General features: G+C 66.0%; 12 protein-coding genes across 12 annotated transcripts; 8 read left to right on the top strand and 4 right to left on the bottom strand.

Moving 5' to 3' along the window:
• Nucleotides 1–226: 226 nt before the first annotated feature.
• MICPUN_108220 (predicted protein) lies at nt 227–649 on the top strand. Its single transcript, XM_002502372.1, has one exon. It carries the CDS (start codon nt 278–280, stop codon nt 590–592), a length of 315 nt encoding a protein of 104 aa, XP_002502418.1. The 5' UTR covers nt 227–277; the 3' UTR covers nt 593–649.
• A 21-nt stretch (nt 650–670) lies between these two features.
• Nucleotides 671–1,171, bottom strand: MICPUN_58397 (predicted protein; the record flags this gene model as incomplete). The annotated part of the gene is made up of 1 exon (XM_002501989.1): nt 671–1,171. One exon carries the CDS (start codon nt 1,169–1,171, stop codon nt 671–673), a length of 501 nt encoding a protein of 166 aa, XP_002502035.1.
• Nucleotides 1,172–1,636: 465 nt separating this feature from the next.
• Nucleotides 1,637–2,335, top strand: MICPUN_82300 (predicted protein; the record flags this gene model as incomplete). The annotated part of the gene is made up of 2 exons (XM_002502371.1): nt 1,637–1,816; nt 1,982–2,335. The coding sequence occupies 2 exons, from the start codon at nt 1,637–1,639 to the stop codon at nt 2,333–2,335; spliced, it is 534 nt and encodes a 177-aa protein (XP_002502417.1).
• A 153-nt stretch (nt 2,336–2,488) lies between these two features.
• MICPUN_58395 (predicted protein) lies at nt 2,489–3,490 on the top strand (the record flags this gene model as incomplete). Its single annotated transcript, XM_002502370.1, has 3 exons — nt 2,489–2,527; nt 2,683–2,731; nt 2,925–3,490. 3 exons carry the CDS (start codon nt 2,489–2,491, stop codon nt 3,488–3,490), a joined length of 654 nt encoding a protein of 217 aa, XP_002502416.1.
• Nucleotides 3,491–3,598: 108 nt separating this feature from the next.
• Nucleotides 3,599–3,841, bottom strand: MICPUN_81889 (predicted protein; the record flags this gene model as incomplete). Its single annotated transcript, XM_002501988.1, has 1 exon — nt 3,599–3,841. A coding segment is annotated over one exon (243 nt), but the record flags the coding sequence as incomplete, so codon positions are not given.
• A 602-nt stretch (nt 3,842–4,443) lies between these two features.
• Nucleotides 4,444–6,054, top strand: MICPUN_81419 (predicted protein; the record flags this gene model as incomplete). The annotated part of the gene is made up of 4 exons (XM_002502369.1): nt 4,444–4,531; nt 4,713–4,753; nt 4,920–4,989; nt 5,084–6,054. The coding sequence occupies 4 exons, from the start codon at nt 4,444–4,446 to the stop codon at nt 6,052–6,054; spliced, it is 1,170 nt and encodes a 389-aa protein (XP_002502415.1).
• A 323-nt stretch (nt 6,055–6,377) lies between these two features.
• MICPUN_58392 (SNF2 super family) lies at nt 6,378–9,807 on the top strand (the record flags this gene model as incomplete). The annotated part of the gene is made up of 3 exons (XM_002502368.1): nt 6,378–6,500; nt 6,641–6,898; nt 7,036–9,807. The coding sequence occupies 3 exons, from the start codon at nt 6,378–6,380 to the stop codon at nt 9,805–9,807; spliced, it is 3,153 nt and encodes a 1,050-aa protein (XP_002502414.1).
• A 108-nt stretch (nt 9,808–9,915) lies between these two features.
• On the bottom strand, nt 9,916–12,456 carry MICPUN_58391 (predicted protein; the record flags this gene model as incomplete). Its single annotated transcript, XM_002501987.1, has 1 exon — nt 9,916–12,456. The coding sequence occupies one exon, from the start codon at nt 12,454–12,456 to the stop codon at nt 9,916–9,918; it is 2,541 nt and encodes an 846-aa protein (XP_002502033.1).
• Nucleotides 12,457–13,124: 668 nt separating this feature from the next.
• On the top strand, nt 13,125–13,874 carry MICPUN_75968 (predicted protein; the record flags this gene model as incomplete). The annotated part of the gene is made up of 1 exon (XM_002502367.1): nt 13,125–13,874. A coding segment is annotated over one exon (750 nt), but the record flags the coding sequence as incomplete, so codon positions are not given.
• Nucleotides 13,875–14,184: 310 nt separating this feature from the next.
• MICPUN_82079 (predicted protein) lies at nt 14,185–19,185 on the bottom strand (the record flags this gene model as incomplete). The annotated part of the gene is made up of 2 exons (XM_002501986.1): nt 14,185–15,765; nt 16,327–19,185. 2 exons carry the CDS (start codon nt 19,183–19,185, stop codon nt 14,185–14,187), a joined length of 4,440 nt encoding a protein of 1,479 aa, XP_002502032.1.
• A 484-nt stretch (nt 19,186–19,669) lies between these two features.
• On the top strand, nt 19,670–20,494 carry MICPUN_108219 (predicted protein). The gene has a single exon (XM_002502366.1). The coding sequence runs from the start codon at nt 19,712–19,714 to the stop codon at nt 20,426–20,428; it is 717 nt and encodes a 238-aa protein (XP_002502412.1). The 5' UTR covers nt 19,670–19,711; the 3' UTR covers nt 20,429–20,494.
• A 97-nt stretch (nt 20,495–20,591) lies between these two features.
• On the top strand, nt 20,592–23,077 carry MICPUN_58387 (hypothetical protein; the record flags this gene model as incomplete). The annotated part of the gene is made up of 4 exons (XM_002502365.1): nt 20,592–20,723; nt 20,848–21,123; nt 21,222–21,326; nt 21,510–23,077. The coding sequence occupies 4 exons, from the start codon at nt 20,592–20,594 to the stop codon at nt 22,653–22,655; spliced, it is 1,659 nt and encodes a 552-aa protein (XP_002502411.1). The 3' UTR covers nt 22,656–23,077.
• Nucleotides 23,078–23,105: the final 28 nt, after the last annotated feature.

The following is a 23,105-nucleotide window of genomic DNA, read 5'->3' as shown; positions in this document are numbered from 1 at the left end:
GCTGATGAGCGACGACGACGTGCCGGGGATGAACTACGAGGATGCCATGTACAACATCATGAACCAGATTCGCGAGATTGAGGACAGGCTCAGCATGATCCCCGAGGAGGAGGGGGAGTTCGTAGAGGCGGAGGGCGGGGGGCCGTCGAGGCAACCGGACGGCTATCCGCCGCTGTACCTGGTCGAGGAGATCTCCGCGGAGAAGCGGATGAAGGCGCTGGAGGAGGAGGAAGAGGAGCCGGAGCCCGCGGAGATTTTGCTGTACCCCGGGGTGCAGATGATGGGACGGGGATGCGGTAACGTCCTCTCCAAGGCGGTCTCCCGGCAGCAGTTTACCCTGACGGTGGTCAAGGACAAGGTGCGGATGAAGGCGCTGAGGGACGGACCGGGATACATGAAGGACGGGGTCGGTAGGTTCGAGCCTCTCAAGATGGGCAAGGCTGTCGTGCTCACGGTGGGCGACAAGGTGGTGTTTCGGATGCGCGAGGGTAAGCAGGGCGGTCACCTCGGCGTGCACACGATCCTGGACGAGGGCGGCGAGGAGAAGGAGGTTGGATGGCTGGAGAGCATCCGGATCCAGCTCGGGTGCTGAGACGTCACGAGGAGCCGAGACGATTCGCGGCGGTGTTTCAAGATGACACAGTTCACGAGAACGGCGCCCCTCTCCCTCTCACTTGCCCTCGGCCTTGTCCGCGGCGGCCTTCGCCGCGGCGTCCATCTCCTCCTTGGTCTTGGCGTAGTCACCGAATAACTTATCGTTGCGGTCGCGCGCCGCTTCGCCGCCCTCCTCCGCCGCGGCCTCCGCCGCGGCCTCCACCCTGGCCTCGTAGAGCGCCTGCTCGCGTTCGTCCATCTTCGTCTTCAGGATGCGGAAGACGGTGAGACCCCCGCCGATGAGGACGGCCAGGATCGCGGATCCCGCGAAGTTGAAGGGGCGATCGGCGGTCGCGGGCTCGCTTCCCTTGGCGGGCACGGCGACGACGGCCTTCTTGGCGGCCACCTGCGCCACCTCCCGGGCGGACGATCGCGAGGGGCCCAGGTTGGAGACGGGCGCGGACGCCGCGTCGGGGGACGACGCGGAGGCCTTCGCCGCGACGACGCGGCGAGCCGCGCGGCGCGCCGCCACGCGCGGGCGGGTGAGGGTGATGGCGTTCGTGACCGCTGCAGCCATGGTGCGTGCTCGGACGATGTGCGTTGTGGGCTGCGGACCGACAGATTGGAAAGGACACTTGTCGTCAGCTCCTTCTCAGCTTCTTCAGATGCGCACGGCTCGGAGCTTTCACCTCGGCACGATCGCCGATCCGCGCGGCCACTTCAACGCTCGCGCGTTCGACCGTAGAACAGGTGCGCGCTCGGTGCCCACCCCGTCGTATCCCGTATCGTCGCCCTAAAGCCCTTCGACATCTCCTCCCTCCTGGGATTCCGCCTCGACAACCCCCCCCCCCCCCCCGCGGGCACCATCCTTCCGTCGACTCGACTGAACCAATCGTCGTGTTATCCACTTCCGATTGCCGCAGGACCTTCGCAAGCCATGGCGTTCGCCCTCCGTGCCGTGCACTCCATCGCCGCCGCCGCGCCGGCGTTCCGCGCGACCGCCCGCGTCGCTCGTCGCGCCGCGGCGGTGCAGACCCGCGCCATGGCCGACGAGGCCGGCGAGGAGGTCTCCCCCGTCGAGCTCGTCGACGTGCGCGTGGGCAAGGTGCTCAAGGCGTACAAGCATCCCGAGGCGGACAAGCTCTACATCGAGGAGATCGACGTGGGCGAGGCGGAGCCCAGGCAGATCTGCTCCGGTCTCGTGCCTTACATGAGCGCCGAGGTGAGCGAGACCAGCCTCCGTCAGTGACCCGGAGCCGCCCGATCCCGCCGGGCGTCGCGTCACCGAAGCCCTCCAACCCTGAAGAGAATTTTTTTCCCACCACGCGTGGCTGCCAAACGCCGACTCGCCAATAACCAACCCAACACCAACCCACGACGCTCGCAGGAGATCGAAGGCCAGAACGTCATCGTCCTCGCCAACCTCAAGGCTCGCAACCTCGCGGGCGTTCCCTCCCACGGCATGATCCTCTGCGCCAGCGACGAGGCCCACGAGAACGTCGAGCTCCTCGTCTGTCCCGAGGGGGCGGCGCCGGGCGAGAGGGTCAAGTTTGGCAGCTGGGACGGCGAGCAGAGCGAGCCGCACACCGAGAACCAGATGAAGAAGAAGAAGACCTGGGAGAAGGTGGCGCCGGACCTGAAGACGACCGCGGATTGCGTGGCGGCGTACAAGGGGCTCGAGATGGTCACGTCCGCGGGGCCCGTGAAGTGCAAGTCGCTCGCAAACGCGCTCATCGGCTAAGGCACGACTCGTAGCGTAGCGCTGCTTGCTGAAAAACTTTTCATTTCGCCACGCCCGTGTCTCACAAGTCATCGTTTCGCTCGCGTGCCGACTTTTCCCGAGACGGGTTTGAGCGCGCCGTCATTGTCGCCGCGCCGCGGGCGGTTGGCGACGATGGGTTTCGAGATTCAGGAGCCGCTCCAGCCCTTCATGGTGCGCTCGCGTCGCTACGTCACCCGCTCGCGCCCGATCCTCCGTCGCCGCCCCGATCTCTCCCTCTCGCTTCCGATCCCCCCCCGTCGTTGTTGGATTTCAACCCCCGTGGTGCGCTCTCTCCTGACGAACGAGACGCCGAACTCCCACCGCAGGGTCGCAAGGAGCGACGTCGTTCGAGCGCCGGCAAGCTCTTTCTGGGAGGTACGCGCGCATCGACGCCTTAGGCGATCGACACGGATCACGCCCTTCGATGCCGGACGTCGTCGCGGCCCTCGCACGGCCCCGACCGGGCGAGCGCCCTCGGTTCCCCCCCGAATTCGGTTTCCGCCCCGGGCTGACCCGTCGATCCCCCCGTCGATCTGACCCCTCGCTCGGCTCCCGCGTAACACCACAGACCACTGCGACCTGCGAAACGATGCCGAGGTCCAGAAGCTCATGGCGAAGCATGGCGAGCCCCCGCTCGTGCTGTTCAGCTGCGAGGTGCTGAAGATCAACAGGCGCGGCGAGGCGGTCCCACGGACGTTGCTCGTGTGCGCAAACTCGATATTTCTCCTCGACGCCGACGCTCGCCGCGGCGCTCGGCGAAAGATTCCGCTCCGGTCCCTCGCGTCGCTTCGAATGTCGGAGATGTCGGACAACTTCCTGGCCATGGTGTGCCCCGCCGAGTACGACCTGCTGCTGGTGTGCGGACGGAAGACGGAGTTGGTGGTGGTGCTGCGGGAAGCGCATCGGTGCGCCATGGTGGAGCTCGGGATGGGCGGCGGCGAGGGACGAGGCAGTCGATCGGTCGACGCCGGCGGCGGCGGGCGAGGAGCGGACGTCGGTCTGCGCGTGGAGCTGTCCAACCGGTTCACGTACAAGGCTGGCGCGAACGTCGCCAAGGCGGTGACGTTCACGCGCGCGGGGGATGGGGAGGTTGACACCGAGGTGGCCGACATCGTCGCGTCCAGTCCCGGGTAGCTACTAGCTAGGGTTGGGGCGGCGGAACCGGCGAGTGGTGCCTAATAGTCTACTGTTGAACCCCCGCGTGCTATCGCTACGTGCGCGGACCCGCGTGATGCGCATTCGTCAACCCGGGCCGACCTTTGGTATGTCGTGGTGCTCGCTGAGCTTCGAGAGGTACTCGTTGAACTCCCTCACCTTGTCCTTGTGCGATTTCGACGCCATCTTCTCGATGAGCCTCGCCTGGGTCCGCTCCGCCTGCTCGTCGTACCTCCGCTCGGCCTCGGTGCGGTTATCCTTGGGCTCTGAGGGTTTCTTCTCGCCGTCTTCGTCGCCCGCGGCGAGCTCGAGGGGCCTCTCCGCGTCCCTCTGCGCGTGCGGGTCGTGGCGGGGAAGTGGGGTGAGATTTCCGGAGGGATGGGCGAGGGCAGCCTACCGAGGGGAGCGGGGATCGAGCGCACCTTCTTGTCCTTCTTCTTCTTCTTCTTGACGCCGCCAGCCGTGGGCAGGCCCCCGCCTCCCTTGAACTTCAGGCCGCCCTTCACGACGTGCTGATAACTCTCGCTCGGCGCCATGGTGATTTGCTCGCCAACCTTCTCTGACTGGCGCTCCATATCTACCATAGGGCGGTCACTGGAGAAATTTCCGTCACGGAGCACAGCCTGGTGGTCAATCAACAAACGCGTGAAGCAACCGACGACGCGCACATTGAGCGGCGAAGGCCAGCAGCGGCACGCACCGTCGCCAGGCACGCGTGTTCAGGAGTCGTCTAGAAGACCCCACCACACCGTCGGAAGGATCGGACGCGTCGTCTGCGCATCGCATCCGCCGACAGCTGGGACTTGCCGAGCGGACAGGTCTTCAGCGCTTTCTCGGCCCGGACGATAGGCCACCAGCAGAACCAACTCCTCCGGATCCCGCGCGGCGATCGCGGTTGCGAAGCGCCGATCAAGGTTTAGCGCCGGTCCAAGATGTCCAGCGGTCTCGAGCTTCGCGTGGGGAACAAGTACCGCCTCGGTCGCAAGATCGGGAGCGGATCCTTCGGAGACATCTACCTGGGTGAGCGGCCCGACCGGCAAAATTCGACTGAGCACCCGCTGGCACGCTTGCCCCGCTGGCACGGGGCTCGCCAATTTTGTGAAGAGGCGGGAGGGGGTGACCCCAAGTTTCGACGCGTTTCCATCCCCTCGTGGCCCGATCCGCGGACCGCTGACCCACCCGCTTCCTTCCTAACCCACAGGCACGCACATTCAGACCGGAGAGGAGGTCGGCATCAAGCTGGTGAGCACCCGCGTCCACCCCGATCCAGCCCGGAGCGTTCCAAAAAACAAACCCTAGGAGAACCAGTCTGAGACGCGCCACGTTCTGCTCGAGATCGATCACCCGCTCGCACGCGCCACGAGACATCCGCTGACGCGAACGCGCTCCGTCCCTTTCAACGCAACAGGAATCGGTGAAGACGAAGCACCCCCAGCTTCTGTACGAATCTAAGCTGTACAAGATTCTCCAGGGAGGAAGTGAGTACCCCCCCAGATCCTTTGTCTCCCCTCCTTTTTTTTCCGTCACGGTTGAATTCTCGACGCTGACGACCCGTCGCCCCAACCCCAACAGCCGGCATTCCCAACGTGCGATGGTTCGGCGTCGAGGGCGACTACAATATCATGGTCCTGGACCTCCTCGGCCCGTCCCTGGAGGACCTCTTCAACTTTTGCAACCGCAAGCTGTCGCTCAAGACTGTGCTCATGCTCGCGGATCAGCTCGTGTCGCGCATCGAGTACGTGCACTCCAAGTCGTTCATCCACCGCGACATCAAGCCCGATAACTTCCTGATGGGGCTCGGTAAGCGCGCCAACCAGGTCAACATCATCGACTTTGGGCTCGCCAAGAAGTACCGCGATCCCAAGTCCCACCAGCACATCCCCTACAGGGAGAACAAGAACCTCACGGGCACTGCGCGATACGCGTCAATCAACACCCACCTCGGCATTGAGCAATCGCGTCGCGACGATCTCGAGTCGCTGGGGTACGTCCTGATGTACTTTCTGCGCGGCTCGTTGCCGTGGCAGGGCCTGAAGGCGGCGACGAAGAAGCAGAAGTACGAGAAGATCAGCGAGAAGAAGATGTCCACGCCGATCGAGGTGCTGTGCAAGGGGTTTCCCCCCGAGTTTGTCACCTACTTCCAGCTGTGCCGGTCGCTCCGCTTCGAGGACAAGCCGGATTACTCCTACGTCAGGAAGCTCTTCCGCGACCTCTTCATCCGGGAGGGCTACCAGTACGACTACGTCTTCGACTGGACCATCCTCAAGTACCAGCAGACCCAGGCGCTCACCCGGCCCTCCGCGGGACCCGCCCTCGGCGCCGGAGGCGGCGCGTCCAGGGAGAGGAGCAGGGAGAAGGAGCCTCGATCCCGGGGCGCCGACGACGGCAGGCGGAACACGCCCGCGGACGGGACGGGCCGGGGTCTCGAGGCCAGGGGTCTCGACGCGGCGCGCGGCGGCGGCGGCGGCGGCCGGGATATCGCCCGGGGGGCTTCGGGTTCTGGGACTAGGGGCGGGTACGGACCCGGCGCAGATCGCATGTGACGATGACGATGTAAGTTTGACTCGTCGAGTGTCGACGGGCACGACAAATGAGGAGGTTGGCGGCGTGGAGGACCGTACGGGTCGAAGAGGCATGGGGCGTGATGATTTGAGGAGGGATCGGCCGGACGGAGGGCGGGCTGGTCGAAGCGAGGTTTGAACGCGCGAATAGCACGCGCAGGAAGTGGGCGGAGCCGAGGCGGGGCTCCGCGGGAATCGCGAATGTCGAGCAAAAAGATTTTGAACCCGCCGCGTCTGTCCTGTCGTCGTTTCCAAAAGCCAACCGTGGCACCCTCCGTCTTCAGTCTCGGTGACTCGTTCGTCCCATGCCGCGCCCCGAGGAGCTCCTGGGTTTGCTCAGGACCTTGCCCCCGGTGGGGGGCGACGAGCTCAGGCGGACGGTGTCCGGCTCGCAGGGACTCGGCGACTCCCAGGGCCCCGCGCGCAAGGTACGCCCGCAGCCAGATCCGCCCGTCCCGACCGAACCAACGACGCGGGAACGACGTCGATTTCGTGACGCCCGAGCCTCCCTCGACCCCTCCTCGCGCGCGCCGTCTGACCGCCCTCGACCGTCCACACGCCGTCGCAGCTCACCCTCGCGGAGCTCCTCGCGGAGACGACCGCTCGGCACGAGTCGCTGGACCGCGAGGAGGAACGAGAGAAGCGACGAAGCGTGGAGGGCGACGCGCAGGAGGAGGAACGCGACGACGACGCGAACGGAGCGCCGTCGGGGCGTCGAAGCGCGCCCCGGGGCGACGACGCGGAATCATCCGACGACTCGGAGGGTCCGCCGGATGAGCCGCTGTGGGGCTCGCAGGAGCTCGACGAAGTCATGGACCGATGCGCGGTGAGAACCCTCGCATCCCAGCGCGACCGCCTCGCCTCGAACGCGCCGAGATCCCTCGGGGGTGCCCACTTTCCGCCGAAACTTTCCACGCTCGCGACCCGCCTTCTCACCTTACCTCCCGACGACTCATCGCGCAGGTGCCCGTGGGGGAAGTCGACGCCTTCGCGCCCGTCGCGGGGGGCCCGGGCCAGTTCCGCTCGGTCCAATCCGCGGAGGAAGCCGGCGACCTCGTCCTCGGCCCGCCGTCGAGGGAATGGGACGAGACGCTCGGAGCCGGAAAGCCGGAGAGCCGAGGGGAGAGGGGAGACGCGGCACCCTCGGCACCCTCGGCACCCTCGGCACCCCTCGGCACCACGGAGGAGGAGGACGCCCTGTACGTCCCGGCCGCGCTGAACTGCCACCTGAGGGAGTACCAGCGAGACGGCGTGCGTTTCCTGTACGCGCTCTGGGCCAGTAAGAGGGGCGGGGTGCTCGCCGACGACATGGGTTTAGGTAAGACGATACAGACGGTGGCGTTCCTCGCCGCGGTGCTCCGATCGCCGCGAGCGAACCCGTCGCCGCCGCCCGCGTTAGTAGTGTGCCCGATGAGCGTGCTGGACAACTGGGAGACTGAGCTGAAGCGGTGGGGCCGGATGCTCCCGGGGGGCGAGTTCTGCACCGAGAGGGTCCACGGCCAATCGCGTGACGACGCGTGGACGCGATCCATCGCGGATGGCAGCCGGTGCGAGATCGTGCTCACCACGTACGACACGTTGGTGAGAAACTCGGACGCTTTCGCGGCCAGGACGTGGTCCGCGTGCGTCTTTGACGAGGCCCATTCGCTCAAAAACGATAAAACGAAACGGTACGAAGCGGCGTACTCGTTACAGAAGGAGCGTAGGTTCGGGCTGTCCGGTACCGTCATGCAGAATTCCTACGACGAGCTCTGGTGTCTGTTCGACTGGGCGTACCCGGGATCGTTGGGGGACGTGAAGCATTTCAAGGAGTACTACTCGAAGGTGATGCAGCAGGCGCAGAGGCACGGGGTGGACGATACCACCCTGGGCCGAGGCCGAGACAAGGCGGAGCAGCTCAGGCGGCTGCTTCGAAAATACATGCTGAAGCGAACCAAGAAGGACACGCTGGCGGATCAGCTCCCGCAGAAGGCTGACAACGTCGTCTTCTGCGACATGTCCGCGCTGCAGATTCGCGCGTCGAGGAGGCTCCTGGAGATGGAGGAGTTCCAGCTGTTGATTCGCCACGAGGAACCGTGCGACTGCGGCAGCGGCGAGAAGCGAGCGAGGTGCTGCTACCAGGAATGCACGGGACCCGCGCCGATATGGAGATCCTACGATCACGAGAAGCACGTCACGGCGCGCAACGGGTACCTGTGCCCGTACTGCATGACCTTCCCGTTGATGCAAACGCTCATCAAGGTGAGCAACCACCTCGAGTTGCTGAAGCCCGATCCCGAGGATGAATACGGAAACGACGAGGCGAGGGAAAAGTTTGAGAAGGCCCGGGTCGTGGCTCGCGCCGCGCTCGGGGAGGACGCGCACCTCGTGGGCGGCGCGGACCACCCGGACATGGATTTTGCCCGCCTCGGCGACGCCACCAACTGCGGCAAGCTCCTCGCCCTCGAGAAACTTCTCTCGTTGTGGCACCGGCAGCGGGACAAGGTGTTGTTATTTTCGACGAGCGCGCGGCTGCTCACCGTGCTAGAAAAGTTTCTCACCCAGCGGGGGTACGTGTACGCGCGGCTCGACGGAAGCACGGCGGGGAAGGACAGGCAGAAGCTCGTGGACGATTTCAACGCCAGCGAGTCCCTGTTCGTCTTTCTCTTATCCACGGGCGCCGGCGGGGTCGGGTTGAACATAACATCGGCGAATCGAGTCGTCATCTTCGACCCCAACTGGAACCCGGCGAAGGACGCACAGGCGCAGGACAGGGCGTACCGCATCGGGCAGAGGCGCGACGTCGACGTGTACCGCCTCCTCGCCGCGGGGACGATCGAGGAGATGGTGTACCAGCGGCAGGTGTACAAGCAGCAGCAGTCCAACGTGGCGGTGGACGCGAGTAAGGAGCGGCGATACTTCGAGGGAGTGCAGGGCGATAAGCAGCACCAGGGCGAGCTCTTCGGCCTGTCCAACATGTTCACGCTGGCGAACGAGGAGATCACCCGCATGCAGTCCTTAGTGGATCGGGAGCGAAGGAGCGCTGCGGAATACGCGTTCGAGATTAAGAGCGCGGCGGAGATTGAAGCGGCGGCGAGGGCGAAAGCGGAGGCTGACAAAAAAGACGCCGACGGGGTCGCGCGCGAGGGCCAGGGCCAGGGCCTGGCCGCCGCGGTCGAGTCGCAGAGGGGCTCCGCGGAGGGTGGGGGTTGGCGTCGCGCGAGCGGCGGTTCCAGCGGCGGTGGTGGCAGCCGCGGGGGTGACCCGTCGCGGGACCCGCAGCCGCCGCCGCAGAGGCGGAGGCTGCGGATCGTCGCGGAGGAGGAGGAGCGACGCGAGGAGGAGGACGGGGGCGACCTCGGCCGCCGCATGTTCACCCGCGGCGAGGACCGGGTCGTCCATGAGCACCGTCACGACAACATCGTCGGAGACGACGGCCCGGGGGGTCGCGAGACGGCGCGGAGCCACAGAGCCGTCGCCGTCGCGAGGCGGCAAGGGTTCGACGCAGAGGCGGAGCAACGCGCGAGGGACGAAGCCGCCGTCGCGGCGTCTAAGGCTGCCGCGGAGAGGGCCGCGGAGAGGGCCGCGGAGGAGGCGAGACGCGCGGCCGCCGCCGACGAGGTCCTCGCCGCGATGGCGGAATGGAAAGGGACGTCGACGGCGGATTTGGCGCGGCGTTTGACGTCGCTCGACGCCGCCGGTCGCGCCGCGGCGGTGAGCGAGTTCATCGCGGCGATGGAGGGACGGAGGCGGTGACATGTGCGGGGCGACGATGTGATCTCGTTGGGATACATCTCGTCTCAGCCGTCGAGTGAGAATTCGCGCGATGTTCACGACTGATGTTTATGACGACAAATCCGACGCCTACTCGTCCTCGTCCTCCCCGTCGTCGTCGTCGTCGGAGGAGTTTGCCCTCTCGTGTTCCGTCTTGGTCCTGCGCAGCTGCTCCGCCCGTTGCTGCCTCGTGAAGATGACGACCGCCAGGTTCTTGAGCGCGTTCATCGCCGTCTTGCCGCTGCGCGGGATGTTAGCCTTGGTCCGCTTCAGAAACTGCATGAACGACTCCGCCGCCGCGTCCAGCGAAGCGCTCTCCGCGGCTTCCTTCCCCGGGGTTCTCGGCGCGCCGTTCGCGCCCAGGCTCCCGCCCCGCAGACCGGCGCCGCCGCCCAGGGTGCCCGCGTGCAGGACGATGTCCGCGAGGTGCATCGCCGTGTGAATCGCCCACGCGGCGTCCACGTCGGACTCGACGTCCACGCGAATGGGATCCAGCGCCTGAACCGCCCTCCTCTGCCACGCGTCGACGTCGTCGCTCTTCTCGGCGGGCTTCTTCGCCTTGGGATTTGGCCTGGGCTTCTTCTTCTTAGCCAGCGCATTCGTGCCACTCGGCGCGGGGCCTAAATCGTCCGCCTCGAGCCGCTGAAGGATGAGGGGAACGATGTGTTCGATGGCGACGAGCGCGGCGAGGTCCTGAACCTCCTGCTCCTTGCGATTCGACCATGGAATCCAGCGGATGGCGGCGAGGCGAGCCGCGTGGGTGGGGCCGACTTTCGCGAGCTTCGACGCGGCGGCCGACCGGAACGCGCGCCACTCGTCGCCGTCGCAGCCGAGCGCGGCGGCGGCGAGGAGGTTCTCGGCGCAGTGGTCCACCGCCGCGCGGAGCGCCCCGGCTCTCGGGTCGATTCGCAAACCCGCCAGCACCGCCAGCAAGTCGGCGGCGCCCTCGGGATCGTCCCTGACCCAGCAGTGCGGGCCTTCCTCGCGAACGGCGTTAGCGGCGGAAGCGGGGGGTGCGGAGCCCTTGACCGGGGTCACCGTCGCGGAGGCGAAGCGGCGACGCGGGGTCCATCGAGCCGCCGCCGCCGCCGCCCCGGCGATTTGAATCGCGGCGAAAATCTGCGGTCGGAGCCGACGCCGCTCTTTGTCCTGGTACAGCTGAACCGTCGCCTCGCGATCGCCCTCGCCCCGGCCGGACAACGCGCATAGCCCGTCGCCCTCACCGCCCGTCGTCGCCGCCGCCGGGCGCTTCCGCTTCGACGCCGTTCGCGAGGAAGGCTCGCCGACGCCCGCCCCCGCCCCGCCCCGGCTCTCCTTTCCGAGACTCTCGCCCAGGGCGTCGACATCCACGACGACGCCGCACGCGCCCAACGCGCCGATGATGTCCGAAGCCTTGATCCGCCAGGGCACCGCGGGGGGCGCACGGAGCGTTGGGGTGCCGCAGAGCCAACGCGGAGCCGGCGCGAGTGCGGGGTTTGGTTCGAAACCGAGCGACGCGTACAAGGCGTTTCTCGCGCAAATCGTCACCCACGAAGCGTCTCTCGCCGACGACGGCGCCGTCGCCGTTTGGAACAGCCATCGCGCGGTGTCCTCGGCGCACAGGGGCGGCGCGCGAACGAGCGCGGCGGGGGAGACGCTCTCTCTCGCGCGCGAGCCGGTCCCGAGGATGGCGGCGGCGGCGGAGCGCATGACGCCGCCGACGACGGACATCACCGGCGAAGAGTCCTTTCGCTTCGCCTCCCCTTCCCCCGCCCCCCCCGCCGCCCCCGCCGCTTCCCCGTCGCGCCGCGCGATGAGGAACCTCTGCTCGAGCCACCCGCCGACGATCGCTTCCCTCAGCGCGTGCGCGACGGCGTCGCCCGCGTCGGCGCCTCGTCGTTTGGCATCCGCCTCTGCGGCGCTTGCAAACGCCGAAGCGTCCGAGGGCGCGTCCCTCACGCTCCTCGGCATGTTCGCGACACAGCTGTCGCGCGGATCGGACCCGGGGCGGCTGTGGGTGTCGGGCTCGAAGGCGTCGTCACGGAGCGCGCGCGCGACGTCACGAGGCGACGGCGTCTCGTCCGATCCGTCTCCGGCGTCGGCGAGCGCGGCTTCGACCCTCGCGGCTTTCTCCTTGACGTCTCGTCCGAGTTGGATGGCACCCGCGAGCTGGGCCTCGACGCGTGCGTCGTGGGCCTCGGCGGCGGCGCGCGCGCTCGCCGCCGCGGCCTCCGCCCTCGCGTCGTCCTCGACGCGCTTGCGCTGGCGGTCGAGCTTCTTGCTCTCCTTGTCGTCCTCCTCCTTCTGCTCGGCGAGCTTGGCGAGGATCTTTTCGGCTCGCGAGATGGGCACCTCCACCGGAGTACTCCGAAGCGGCTTGCCCTGCGACGGCCCCGTCGTGGACGGCCTGGACGCGGCGACGTTGAGGGACCTCGCCGTGAGCGTGGACGACTGGAAAAGCGCGTCGAGCTCGGCGTTGCCGGTGAGCTCCCACGCGCTCGACTTTGGCGCTGGCTTTTCGCGCGGGGCGGACTTGGCCTTCGTGGTCTTGGCCGCCGGTGCTTCGCGCGTCAGAAGCCCGATGTCGTTGAGTTCGTCGTTGAGTTCGTCGTCGTCGTCGTCGGGCATCGGCCCGAGGTCGGGCTCGAACATCGGGGTGTCGGACCCTCGCGCGTCCCACCTGTGCGACGGGGATCTGACATCGCCGATCGTTTTTCAAACGGCGGAGCGTCGGATGATGCCAGGCGTGAGTTATCACGGCAGTGATGACCTCCTGACCAGGTGCCGTCCCCTGGCTGTCGACCGCCACATTCGCCCCGGCGGCTGGACCTCGACGCGTTCCCTCGACGCTTCGCGAACGCTCCGTCGTCCGTTCGATGCTCGCGAGGTTGGCGTCCATGCGGTGCGCCTCGCGATCGTGCGCGTCGAGTCAGCCGGCGGCGTCGAGGGCGATCCGCGGCGCGCGTGACCCGTGGCGAAACAGCGCGAGGGCGGCGGCGACGCGGCATGGGTACGTGGCGACGCGACATCGGCGGCCGAGCGAAGTCAGGGGCGCGGCGCCGCTCGTCGTCTTCGCCGCCGCGCGCTCGGCGTCGACCGCGAGCGAGGATCGAGCGGCGGCGCCGGGCGAGAGAGAATCCGCGGACGGCGAGGACGCGTCCCCGGAGGAGCGGGCACCGGAGACTAATCTCGAGCGAAGGAGCTACCGCCCGGGCATCTTCACCAGGCTCCCGAGCGTCGCCGCCGCGGCGGAGCTCAAGGCGTCGGCTCGTAAGAGGGCGACGCGCGCCACTCCCGGCAAGGGGCTGAAGGACGCCGCGCGAGAGAAGAGCCTCGGGGTCAAGCGCCTCGAGGCGATGACCTCCGCCTACTGCACGCCGCTCAAGACCTACGTCAAGGGATTCCCCAACCCCGACAGGTTCCACCCCTTCGAGCGCGCTTTACTCGAGCTCACGCTGAGCGACAAGAAGTATCGCGCCACGGTGGAGGCGGTGGACGTGATGCGAAAAGGACTGTACGGCATCGGAAAGGGGTACGCGGCGCAGGTCAACAATCAGCGACAATCAGCGGAGATGAAGGCGACGACGGAGAAGGGCATGAACGAGATGGAGGCGTATTACGCCAAACACGGGCGGTGCGTCGACGATCTGAAGTCCATCGCCAAGATGCTTCGCAGGCTGCCGGTGGCTGAGCTGGAGACGCCCACCGTGGCGCTGGTTGGGGCGCCGAACGTCGGCAAGAGCTCGCTGGTGCAGGCGCTGTCCAGCGGCAAGTCGGAGATCAACAACTATCCGTTCACGACCAAGGGGATAAAGATGGGGCACTTCTTCGTGGAGACGGAGCGGCACATAGTCACCGACACCCCCGGGCTGATCAACCGCGCCGACCGCGACCGCAACAAGATCGAGCTGCTCACCATCGCCACGCTCGAGCACCTTCCCACGTGCGTGGTGTTTGTCACGGACCTGTCCGGGCTGTCCGGAACATCCATCGCGGACCAGCTGGAACTGCGCGAGTCGCTGTACGAACAGTTCGCGCACCGCAGGCCGTGGATCGACGTCTTGTCCAAAGCCGCGCTGGTGCCCGTGCTGGGGGGAGTCACGGACCCGGAGGCGCAGGAGCTGTGGAACGAGGAAGACGTGAGAGAGGCGAACGAGGCAATCGCGAAAATCCCGAACGCGACGGCTACGAGCGCGTTTGAGGGGTGGGGCATCCCCACGCTTCAGGAGCGCCTCACGAGTTTGTTACGCAAGCACAAGGAGGAGACGCTGGGCAACACCGACTTCGACGAGTCGAGCGCGCGGGACTCTCTGTTGTAATATCATCATCGCTCGGGTAAAAGTTACTCCATCGTGATATCATCGACGCTAGCTAAGGGTTTTAGCACTGTCCGCACATGATCTTGCGCTCCTCCTCCATGAGGCGGGCCAGCAGCAGCGGCGGCCGCTTGGGCAGCACGAGATCCTCCTTCGACTCAATCGTGAGACTGGCCCCGACGCGGCCCGCGCCGCCGCCGCCGAGCTCCGCGGCGTTGGAGTTGGCACCCGCCGCCGCCTCCTCGAGCTCGGTGATCTCCACCGAACTCGCGGCGCCCTTACCGTCGGACGCGACGACGGCGTCCTCCTCTTCCCGTTCCTCCTCGTCCATCGTCTCCAGTCTCATCGCGCGGTGCTGTAGCTTGAACATGCCGGTGCCCACGGGCATGGGTATACCCATGATTATGCACTCGCTCACGCCGTCGATGGTATCCGTCCTGCCGTGCAGCGCCGCGTCGAAGAGGTGGTCCGTGGTCTTCTCGAACGACGCGAGCATGAGGACGCTGTCCTTCATCTTCGCCATGCCGAATCGCGTGATGCCGAGTACCTCCCCCTTGTACGTCATCACGTCCGCCAGGAGCATGGAGTGACGAGCGTCGATTGACATGCCGTGCGCTTTCATCGTGTCGTTGATCTCCTTTATGATGCAGGACCTAGCCGCCTCGATGCCCAGAGTGCGCTCAGCCTCCATGACGTGGTTCGTGGTGGTGTGCGTGCCCTTGACCCCTTCCACGCCCATCACCGCCTGCAGGTTGGTACCCTCCACCACGAGGTTGTACTTCCCTTGGCCCACGTCGTTGATCACGGCGCGAGACACGCTGGGGATGCCCTGCACGATGACGTTGGGAACCGCGGTTCGAAGCGTCTGCAAGTGGAAGAGCGCGCGTCTGTACGCGGCGGCCCCTTGCGCGGCGGCCGCCTTACTCTTGGACTCCTCATCGGGGGGCAGCACGTGAATCAAGTTCTCCCCCGCGTGAAGCACCGTGTTGGCCTTGAGCTTCAGCTTGGGCGCGGTGATTAGCGAGTGTCGCACCGACTCCACGGTCACGTCCAGCTGCAGTGCGGAGATGACCGCGGGGTCGAGGCAAACCTCGACGTAGCACGCGCTCGGGTTGTACACCACGTCGATGAACTTGCACACCTCCCCGAGGGTCGTCTTCTCCACCCGGCCCTTGACCACCCGCGCAGCCTTGACGTTGTCGTCGCACTCGAGCGTCGCCGTGATGATCGGCGTCGAGATGTTCTTCGCCGCGTTGATAATCTCCTTGATGCGGGGCACACCGAGGGTGACGTTCATGGACGCGACGCCCGCGAAGTGGAAGGTCTTCAGGGTCATCTGCGTCCCCGGCTCGCCGATGGATTGCGCGCCGACCGCGCCGACGGCGCTGCCGGGCTCGATGCGCTTGGCGCTGTACTTACGCACGCACCGCTCTAAAAACTCGTCGAGCTGGGCTTTGGTGACCCCGACGCCGTGGCCTTCGGGCTTCCCCACGCGGACCAGGTTGGCACGGGCGAAGCGGACGAGGTCGTGCTTGAACTTGACGCTCATGCCGTCCTTGATCTTGTGGGCGCCGTCTTCGTTGTTCATCGCCGCGGCTCTGGTGTGCATCTCAGCCTTCGCGACCGCGATTTTCCGTGAATGACTCTGAGGCGCGAGCTTCTTCCCCGCGGGCTTTTCCTCCTCCTCGGAGGCGTGGCCGTTGGCGCAGACGTCGGCGGAGCCCATCGCGGCGGCGGCGGCGGCGACGGCGGCGCCGGACCGCGCGCCTCGCCCCGACGCCCTCGCGCTTGAGCGCGTCGGCGTGGGAGGAGGCTCCTTCTTCGACTCGGGCGGCTCCTTCTCTCCCCCGCTGAGCCGCCGGCTGCTTCGTCTCGCCGCCTTCGCGGGAGGCGACGCCACCTCCTTGACGACGTCTTCGTTCTTCTCCTCCTTGACCTTCACGGCCGGGGCGGAGCCTCGGCGAGCGGGCGGCGACTTGCGCTCCACTATTTTCCCGGTGTCAGCCCGGGCGGACCTCGAAACCCTCTCGTTCGCGACGACGATCTCCTTCTTCGCCTTCACGAAAGCCTTCGCCGCGGCCGCCTGCCTTCCCCCCGCGACGACGTCCATGTTACCCTTGATGGCCATCGCGGCGTCGGCCTCGCCGTCCTCGTCCCAGCTCACGCCGATCTTCGCCAGCGCCGCGCGCACGTCCTCCTCGCCCACGAGCCCGCTCCCGGCGCGTGGCACCAGCCCTTTCACGTGCTGCAGGAGCCGCGGAAACTCCACGGGCTGAGCGTCCGCGCCCTCCATCTCCGTGGGCTCCATGCCGTCGTCACCGTAGGACAGCTGGACGATCCCGCCGGTGCTGTTGCGCACGGTGCCGTCGTACCTCAGGGACAAGTCCTCGAGCGCTTTCATGAGCCTGCGCGACATGTACCCAGTCTCCGCCGTCTTCACCGCGGTGTCGACGAGGCCCTCGCGGCCGGCCATCGTGTGGAAGAAGAACTCGGTGGGTCGCATCCCGCTGAAGAACGAGTTTGCGACGAAACCCTTCGCCGCCGGGGTCTTCTCGCCGCGTTTGAAGTGCGGCAGCGAACGCTCCGCGAATCCGTCCGGGGGCCTCGTGCCACCCACGGCTTGCTGCCCGACGCACGCCACCATCTGGGAGATGTTGATGGTGGATCCCTTGCTGCCGCAGAGCGCCATGATGAGTGGGGCGTTGTGGCGCGGGAGCTCGTCGAGGCACACGTTCCCGGCGGTTTCTCTTACCGTGGAGAGAATTCCGAGCACCTCCGCCTCGAGGGTTTGCTCGGCGTTGCACCCCGGCTGCAGCGCGAGCGTGCCCCGCTTGAAAGCCTCGATGCGCTCGTCGCAGGCGCCGTAGCCGCGGTCGACCACCTTGCCCTTCTCGTCCTGCAGCCTGTGCCCCGGGGTGACGTCGTCGATGCCGACGGAGAAGCCGCGGGTGCCGAGCCACCTCGCGGAGAGCTTCGCCACCCTGTTCATGCACGACGCCGTCTGCTCGCTGCCGTACTCGCTGTTGAGGACGTAAAACAGGCCGTTCTTGTTACCGCTGCCCAGCGTCGCCTTGCCGAGCTGCCCGCACATGATCTCCGAGTTTTGTATGCACACGTAGCCGTCTCGCGGGCACATGTGCCTCGTGTCCTTTTTGCTGTAGTTCTTCTCCGCGACTTCCAGGTTGACGAAAACCCTATCGACAGCCCTGGGGCGGATCAAGACGCTGAACAGCTGTTTCCCCGTCCACAACTCCACGGGCTTGATGATCGCGGGCGTGGGCAGATCGACCGCCATGAGGGCGTCGCCCATGTACGCGATGAGCGCGCCAACCTGCGCTCGATCCAAAAAGTGATCGCGCGCCGTGAGGATGTAAGACGCTGTGAGAAAATCCTGCGTCGCGGCGACCAAAATCTCGCCATTCTTGGGCGTGCACAGGTTGTTGTGGACGCTCATGAGGTTGATCGCCTCCGCCCTCGCCTCTTCCGTCTGCGGGCAGTGAATGTTCATCTCGTCGCCGTCAAAGTCCGCGTTGTACGGGGTGCACACGCACTCGTTGAAACGAAGAGTTCGCCACGGCATGACCCGAGCTCTGTGCGCCATGATGGACATCTTGTGCAGCGAGGGCTGGCGGTTGAACAGCAGCACGTCGCCGTCGTGGAGGTGCCTCTCCACCACGTCGCCGTACTTGAGCTCGCTGGCGACGCGCCTGCGGTCGCCGTACTTGAGGTACTGGGTCCCGCCGGATTTAAATCGCACAAAGTTAGCCCCGGGGTGCTTGTTCATCCCGTTGCGAACGCGCTCGCGGATCATCTCGATGTTGTGCCTGGACACAACCTCCGGGTAGGTCATCATCTTCGCGATGTGCATCGGCACCCCGACCTCGTCGATGCGCAGGTTGGGATCGGGCGAGATGACCGTGCGGCCGCTAAAGTCGACTCTTTTTCCGGATAGGTTTCCCCGAAAACGACCCTGCTTGCCCTTGAGCCTCTGCACGAACCCCCGCAGGGGCTTACCCGGGCCCTGGTACTGCGCGGACAGACCGGGAAGCTCGGAGTTGATGTACATCGCGCACTGGATCTGCAGAAAATCCCAGTTCTCCATCAGGTTGTTGATCGCGAGGCCCTTCTCCAGGCCCTGCCTGAGCACGTTGTTCACCTCGATGATCTGTATGAGCTTCATGGTGATGTCGTCCTCGTTGCTCCCAGCCTGTCCTTCCATCTCCACGCTGGGGCGGATACACACGGGCGGGACCGGCAGGTGGGTGAGGATGAGGTGCTCCGGTCGGTCGGCTACGTCCAGCAGCTCGCAGTCCATCGGCGAGATCTTCGAGAGGATCGACTCCACGCGGATGGGGTTGAGGTCGTCCTGAACCCTCGCCAAGTTCGCCTTGAGCTGGTCGTTGTGCTTCACCGCCTCCTCGAACTCTTTCACGTACGCCTCCATCAACTCCGGGTTTTTGCTGTACTTCTCGTGCACGATCTTTAGGCTGGCGCCCGTGCGTTTGACCGCGCCGTTTGCCGCGCCGCAGGAGGGGCAGATCCTGCATCGCTTGCACTTGTCCGCGAGCTTCTTCGACAGCGCGCGTTTGGGGACGATCTCGAGCCGCGGGTTACGAAAGCGCTTCAAGTACTGCTGGCGCTCCTCCTCCGGGAGCATCACGCGGCTGCACTCCTTGCACACCTGCTGGAGGATGGCGATTATGTTCTTGAAGTAGCCGATGTGAAAGACGGGCAACTCGAGCTTGACGTAGCCGAAGTGCCCGGCGCAGTCGATGAGCTTGCCCTTGCACGTCGCGCACTCCGTTCCTTTCTTATCCGTGGTCCCCATGCGCGGATCCAGGATGCCGTTCTTGAGCGGGACCCTCTGGGGCATCTGATACAGGTTGCGCTCGAACACGTGGAACACACCGCACTTTCCAATCTCCTGCGGGGACATCAGCGAGAAGCGCACGCTGCGGATCTTGCGCGGGGCGTTCAGCTCGTTGAACGGCGCCTTGCTGAACTCCAGCGGCTCGGCATTGTTCCTACCCTGCTGGGAGCCGGCGGGCGAAGCGGTGGGAGGCATGGCCCTTCGTACGTCACCGCGCCGTCAACCAACCAACTCGGCGTGGAGAAAAAGCGTCCGCCGCCGACACGAGCGAAGGCGCCCTCCGATGGGCCGAGCCCCGGGCGCCGCCGGGGTTGGTCGGTGACGTCGGTCGGAGAAAGCGCGCGGGCACTCTCCTTTCCTCGACGCGTTCGGTCAGTCGAACACCCCGCTTCGGTCCCCGGGGCGCTCCCGGCTGCCGCAGCGCCGTAGCCTTTGGGCGGCGGCGAGCGGAGAGAAATCCCTAACAGAAAGCCTGGCTCCGTGAGCTCGTCCGATCCGCACGCATTTCCACGTTTTCACCACAAAGGCGAATACGGGATAGTGAGATGATGTAAAATCTAACACCATTCTGTGAAATATCGCCGTATGAGCATTCATGCACGAGGCGACGTGAGGTGATTTTTGACACGCCAAGATTTGGTCGGAGCGAGACGAGCCGTGTGCCCACTTGACGGGCCCCCGGAGACGCCGACGGCACACACCAGAAACCACCGCCGTCGTCATGTCCACCGCGCTCTTCCTTCGCCGCGCATCGTCCTCCGCGGCGTCTTCCGCGTCGACGTCCGCGCGAGCCCCCCTCGCATCCTACGTCGGGTACGCGACCGCCCCGACGGAGCGTCTCGCCGCGGAGAGACCACGTCATCATCGTCACCTTCTCCTCGGCAACCGCGGGGCGCGCCTCGTCGCCACCGACGCTCCCGCCATGCCGCCGATGTACACCTCAACGCACGAGATCCTCCGCCCGGACACATCCGCTTCCCCGCCCGACGGCTCCGTGGTCATGTCCGTGGGCCTGACCCCGCGAGCCTTCGACCTCATCGGGGACGTGCGGCACGTGGAGCAAACCTTTCGGCACTTTGTCGACATTCGCGGCGAGATCCCGGAGGGCGTGCCCCTGTGCATGCTGCACTGGGAGGGGTTCAAGCGCACCGCGAGCGACGAGCTGTACCACGCGCAGTGGGCGAACGCCACCGGCGACAGGCCCCTGACCCTGCCCTTCGCGGCGGCGGTCGTGGCGGTGAACCAGGCGGCGATTAGCGAAGCTTACAAGACGATCAAGGCGGACGAGTCCGGGTGGATATACAAGGTGCGCGCCAGGCCGGAGACGATGGAGACGGCGCGCAAGCTGGGTTTGGTGATGTCGGAGGAGCAGTACCTCGCGATGTGCGACAGGCAGGAGGAGCAGGAGGACGCCGAGGCTTCCCGGTCGTACCCGTGAGGAGCAGAGGGAGGAGGTCATCGTATTAGCCCAGGTCTTGTCACAGGAGCTGCGTCTGATTTTCGGATTTTCCAGCATTTCGACGTCAACTCGAGAAACGCTGCGCAAAACTCGCGGCGGTCATTCAACCCCACGCAGGACCACTCCCGACACGCGACCCACCATGTCCACGACCGCGTGCCCCATCGTCATCAAGGTGCCGGTGCACACCGGCTACCGCCGCGCAACGCTCCCTTCCGTCGCAGCGCGCCTCCAGGCTCGCGAGAAGCCGGAGCGCAAGGCCGTCACCGAGGAGGTGAGATGATGCGTTTGGTTTTTCCCTCCGCGCGTTTGTCACCGCCGCGTGCGTCGACCGCGACGGGCGTCGATGCGTGCTTCGCGCCCGGTTTCGTTGAATTCGACGCATTCTCATCGTGAAGGACCGCGTGGCGGCGTTCATCGCGTTTCGCACGGCCCGGATACCCCCGCTCTCCGACGCGACGCACGTCCCGTCTCACGGCAATCTGACCCAAACTTTTGACTTTGACCCGCAGAAGGACGCGAGGCGCGAACTCCTCGTCGCTGCCGCGCAGGCGCGCAAGGCCGCGACCGCCGCCCTCCACAACAAGCGCGTCAACGAACAGCGATCCTCAGCGATTCGCATGAAGACCACCATCGAGCACTACACTCGCTCCACCATCAACCGCCGGCTCAAGGTGAGATCTCGCATCGGATCGTAGGGTTCTCCCCTGGCCGTTTTCTTCGCGCGGTAAAAGTGTTGACCGGATCTCCCCACCCGACCCTTCCTTCGCAGGAGGCTGAGGCCCTTCGCGAGTCCAGGCTCAGGGCCAAGGCGATCAAGGCGAAGGCTTTCATCGACCGCGTCGATCACGTCGCCGAGAGGAACGACGCCCGCAAGGTGCGCGCCCCGCCCCGCCCCGCCCCAACCGTGGCACCCCACCATCTCTCCCACGCACGCGCCATCGAGCCTCGAGCGTTGACTTCGCACCGCAAATCGACACGTGTTTTCTGACCGCCGAAATACGGCGCCCTCGCCGACTGACGCCGCCGCGAATTCCCCCGCCGAATTCCCCACCGACAGGCTGAGCTCCAGGCGCAGTACGAGCGTAAGCTCGAGGCTGCGGCGCAGAAGCGCGAGCGTCGACTCGCCAACCGCCAGTTCGCCGCCGCGGACGCCACCGCGAGGGCCAAGTCGATTGCGCTGGAAAGATCGCGCGAGTCGGAGACGATTGCGAGGCGACTCTCCGATCGCATCTTTGGAGCCGCGCACCGCCGCGACGCGCAGCTGGACATCGTCGCGTCCAAGGCGGCCTTCTTTAACGAGCGCGCCGTGCGCGTCGCGGAGCACAAGCGCGCGGCGAGGGTTCTCGACGCGCGCGTCATCGCCGCCGGGATTCAGTCGAAGCAAGCCGCCGCCGACTACCTCCGCAGCCTCGACCTTCGGCTCCGCCAGCAGCGCGCGGCGCTCACGAACGAGCGCGCCGCGATCGTCGTCGAGCGTCAGAGGCTCTCGCAGCACATCCAGCCCATGGTGGCTGGCGCCAAGCTCAGAGCCGAGCAGTTCATGGCCTCTGAGCGCAGATCCGAGGTTATCTTTGACATTCAGAACAGGGCGCACAAGTTTATTCGCCGAGCCGTCGTCACCTGCGCCAACAACGAGGTTCAGAACCGCAGGCTCTCCGAATACAAGCGCGCCAACCTCGAGGAGCGCCTCGCCGCCGCGGAGCGCCGCAAGGGGGAGCTCCTGCTCTGCGGCGTCTCCATGGCTGGCGGCGGGCCCTCGCCCACGCGGCACCCCGGAGCGGCGGGGTTCAAAAGGGTCTCCTCACCCGCCCTGTCCGAATCGATGTCGCTCGCGCTGCGAATCGACGGCTTCGCGCTCACGCCGCCGCAGGGCGCACCCGCGCGCCGCCCGGCGTCCGCCATCGGCGTCATGAACACCGCCCACGCCGTCCACGCCATCGCCCCCCGCCCCGACCGACCAGTCACCGCGCGAGGTTTGAACCGGTTAACCACCCGCGCGGCGCACGATTCCGTCACGTCGGAGGAGTCCGCCAAATCATCGGATGACGATTCATACGACGACGGCGTCATCGTCTTTCAGACGCCCGAGCAGCAAACCTCCAGGCCGTCCACGCGAGGATCGTCGAGGCACACCGCCAGCGGAGGTGAGAATGATTGGACGCACGTGTCGGCGCCCGTCTCCCCCACGGCTTCCTCCGCGTAGACGCGCGGATGATGCCCGTCTCGGGGACGAAAAGAACGAATGACGAGAGGAGAGAGAGGCGCGTTTGTGCATAGCCTCGCGCGGCGAGCATTCACCGACGGGCGCGAAACCGCCGCGTGTGTGGAAAGCTTCACTGTGACTCATCATGCTCGAAATTGGAAATGTGATGTAGAGTGATGTGTATATCTTCTCAGCTCCGCTGAGGAGATACCAGCTGTTCACAGAACTGCCTACATTCCCTCCACAATTTCGAGCATGACATCTCACACGCGGCGGTTGAAAGCGCGACGTAGATGAGAAGCCTCACAGTGGTAAGAAGTATCGCATCTTCCATCTCCGTGAGAAGACCATCTCCGTCGCGGCCGTCGGCGGGTGCTCGTTTGCGCAAGATTTTTATACGATTCAAGTTTTCTACACTCTTTCCCGGCCCCAACGCACACGCCGAAACCT

Source organism: Micromonas commoda, chromosome 5, assembly GCF_000090985.2.
Source record: "Micromonas commoda chromosome 5, complete sequence".
NCBI classification, from domain to species: domain Eukaryota; kingdom Viridiplantae; phylum Chlorophyta; class Mamiellophyceae; order Mamiellales; family Mamiellaceae; genus Micromonas; species Micromonas commoda.
This window is presented reverse-complemented; position numbering and strand designations above follow the sequence as displayed.

What these genes read in the sequence shown, in the direction of transcription:
- MICPUN_108220 (XM_002502372.1), top strand. Translation starts at nt 278, where the DNA reads ATGATGGGACGGGGATGCGGTAACGTCCTCTCCAAGGCGGTCTCCCGG.
- MICPUN_108219 (XM_002502366.1), top strand. Translation starts at nt 19,712, where the DNA reads ATGTCCACCGCGCTCTTCCTTCGCCGCGCATCGTCCTCCGCGGCGTCT.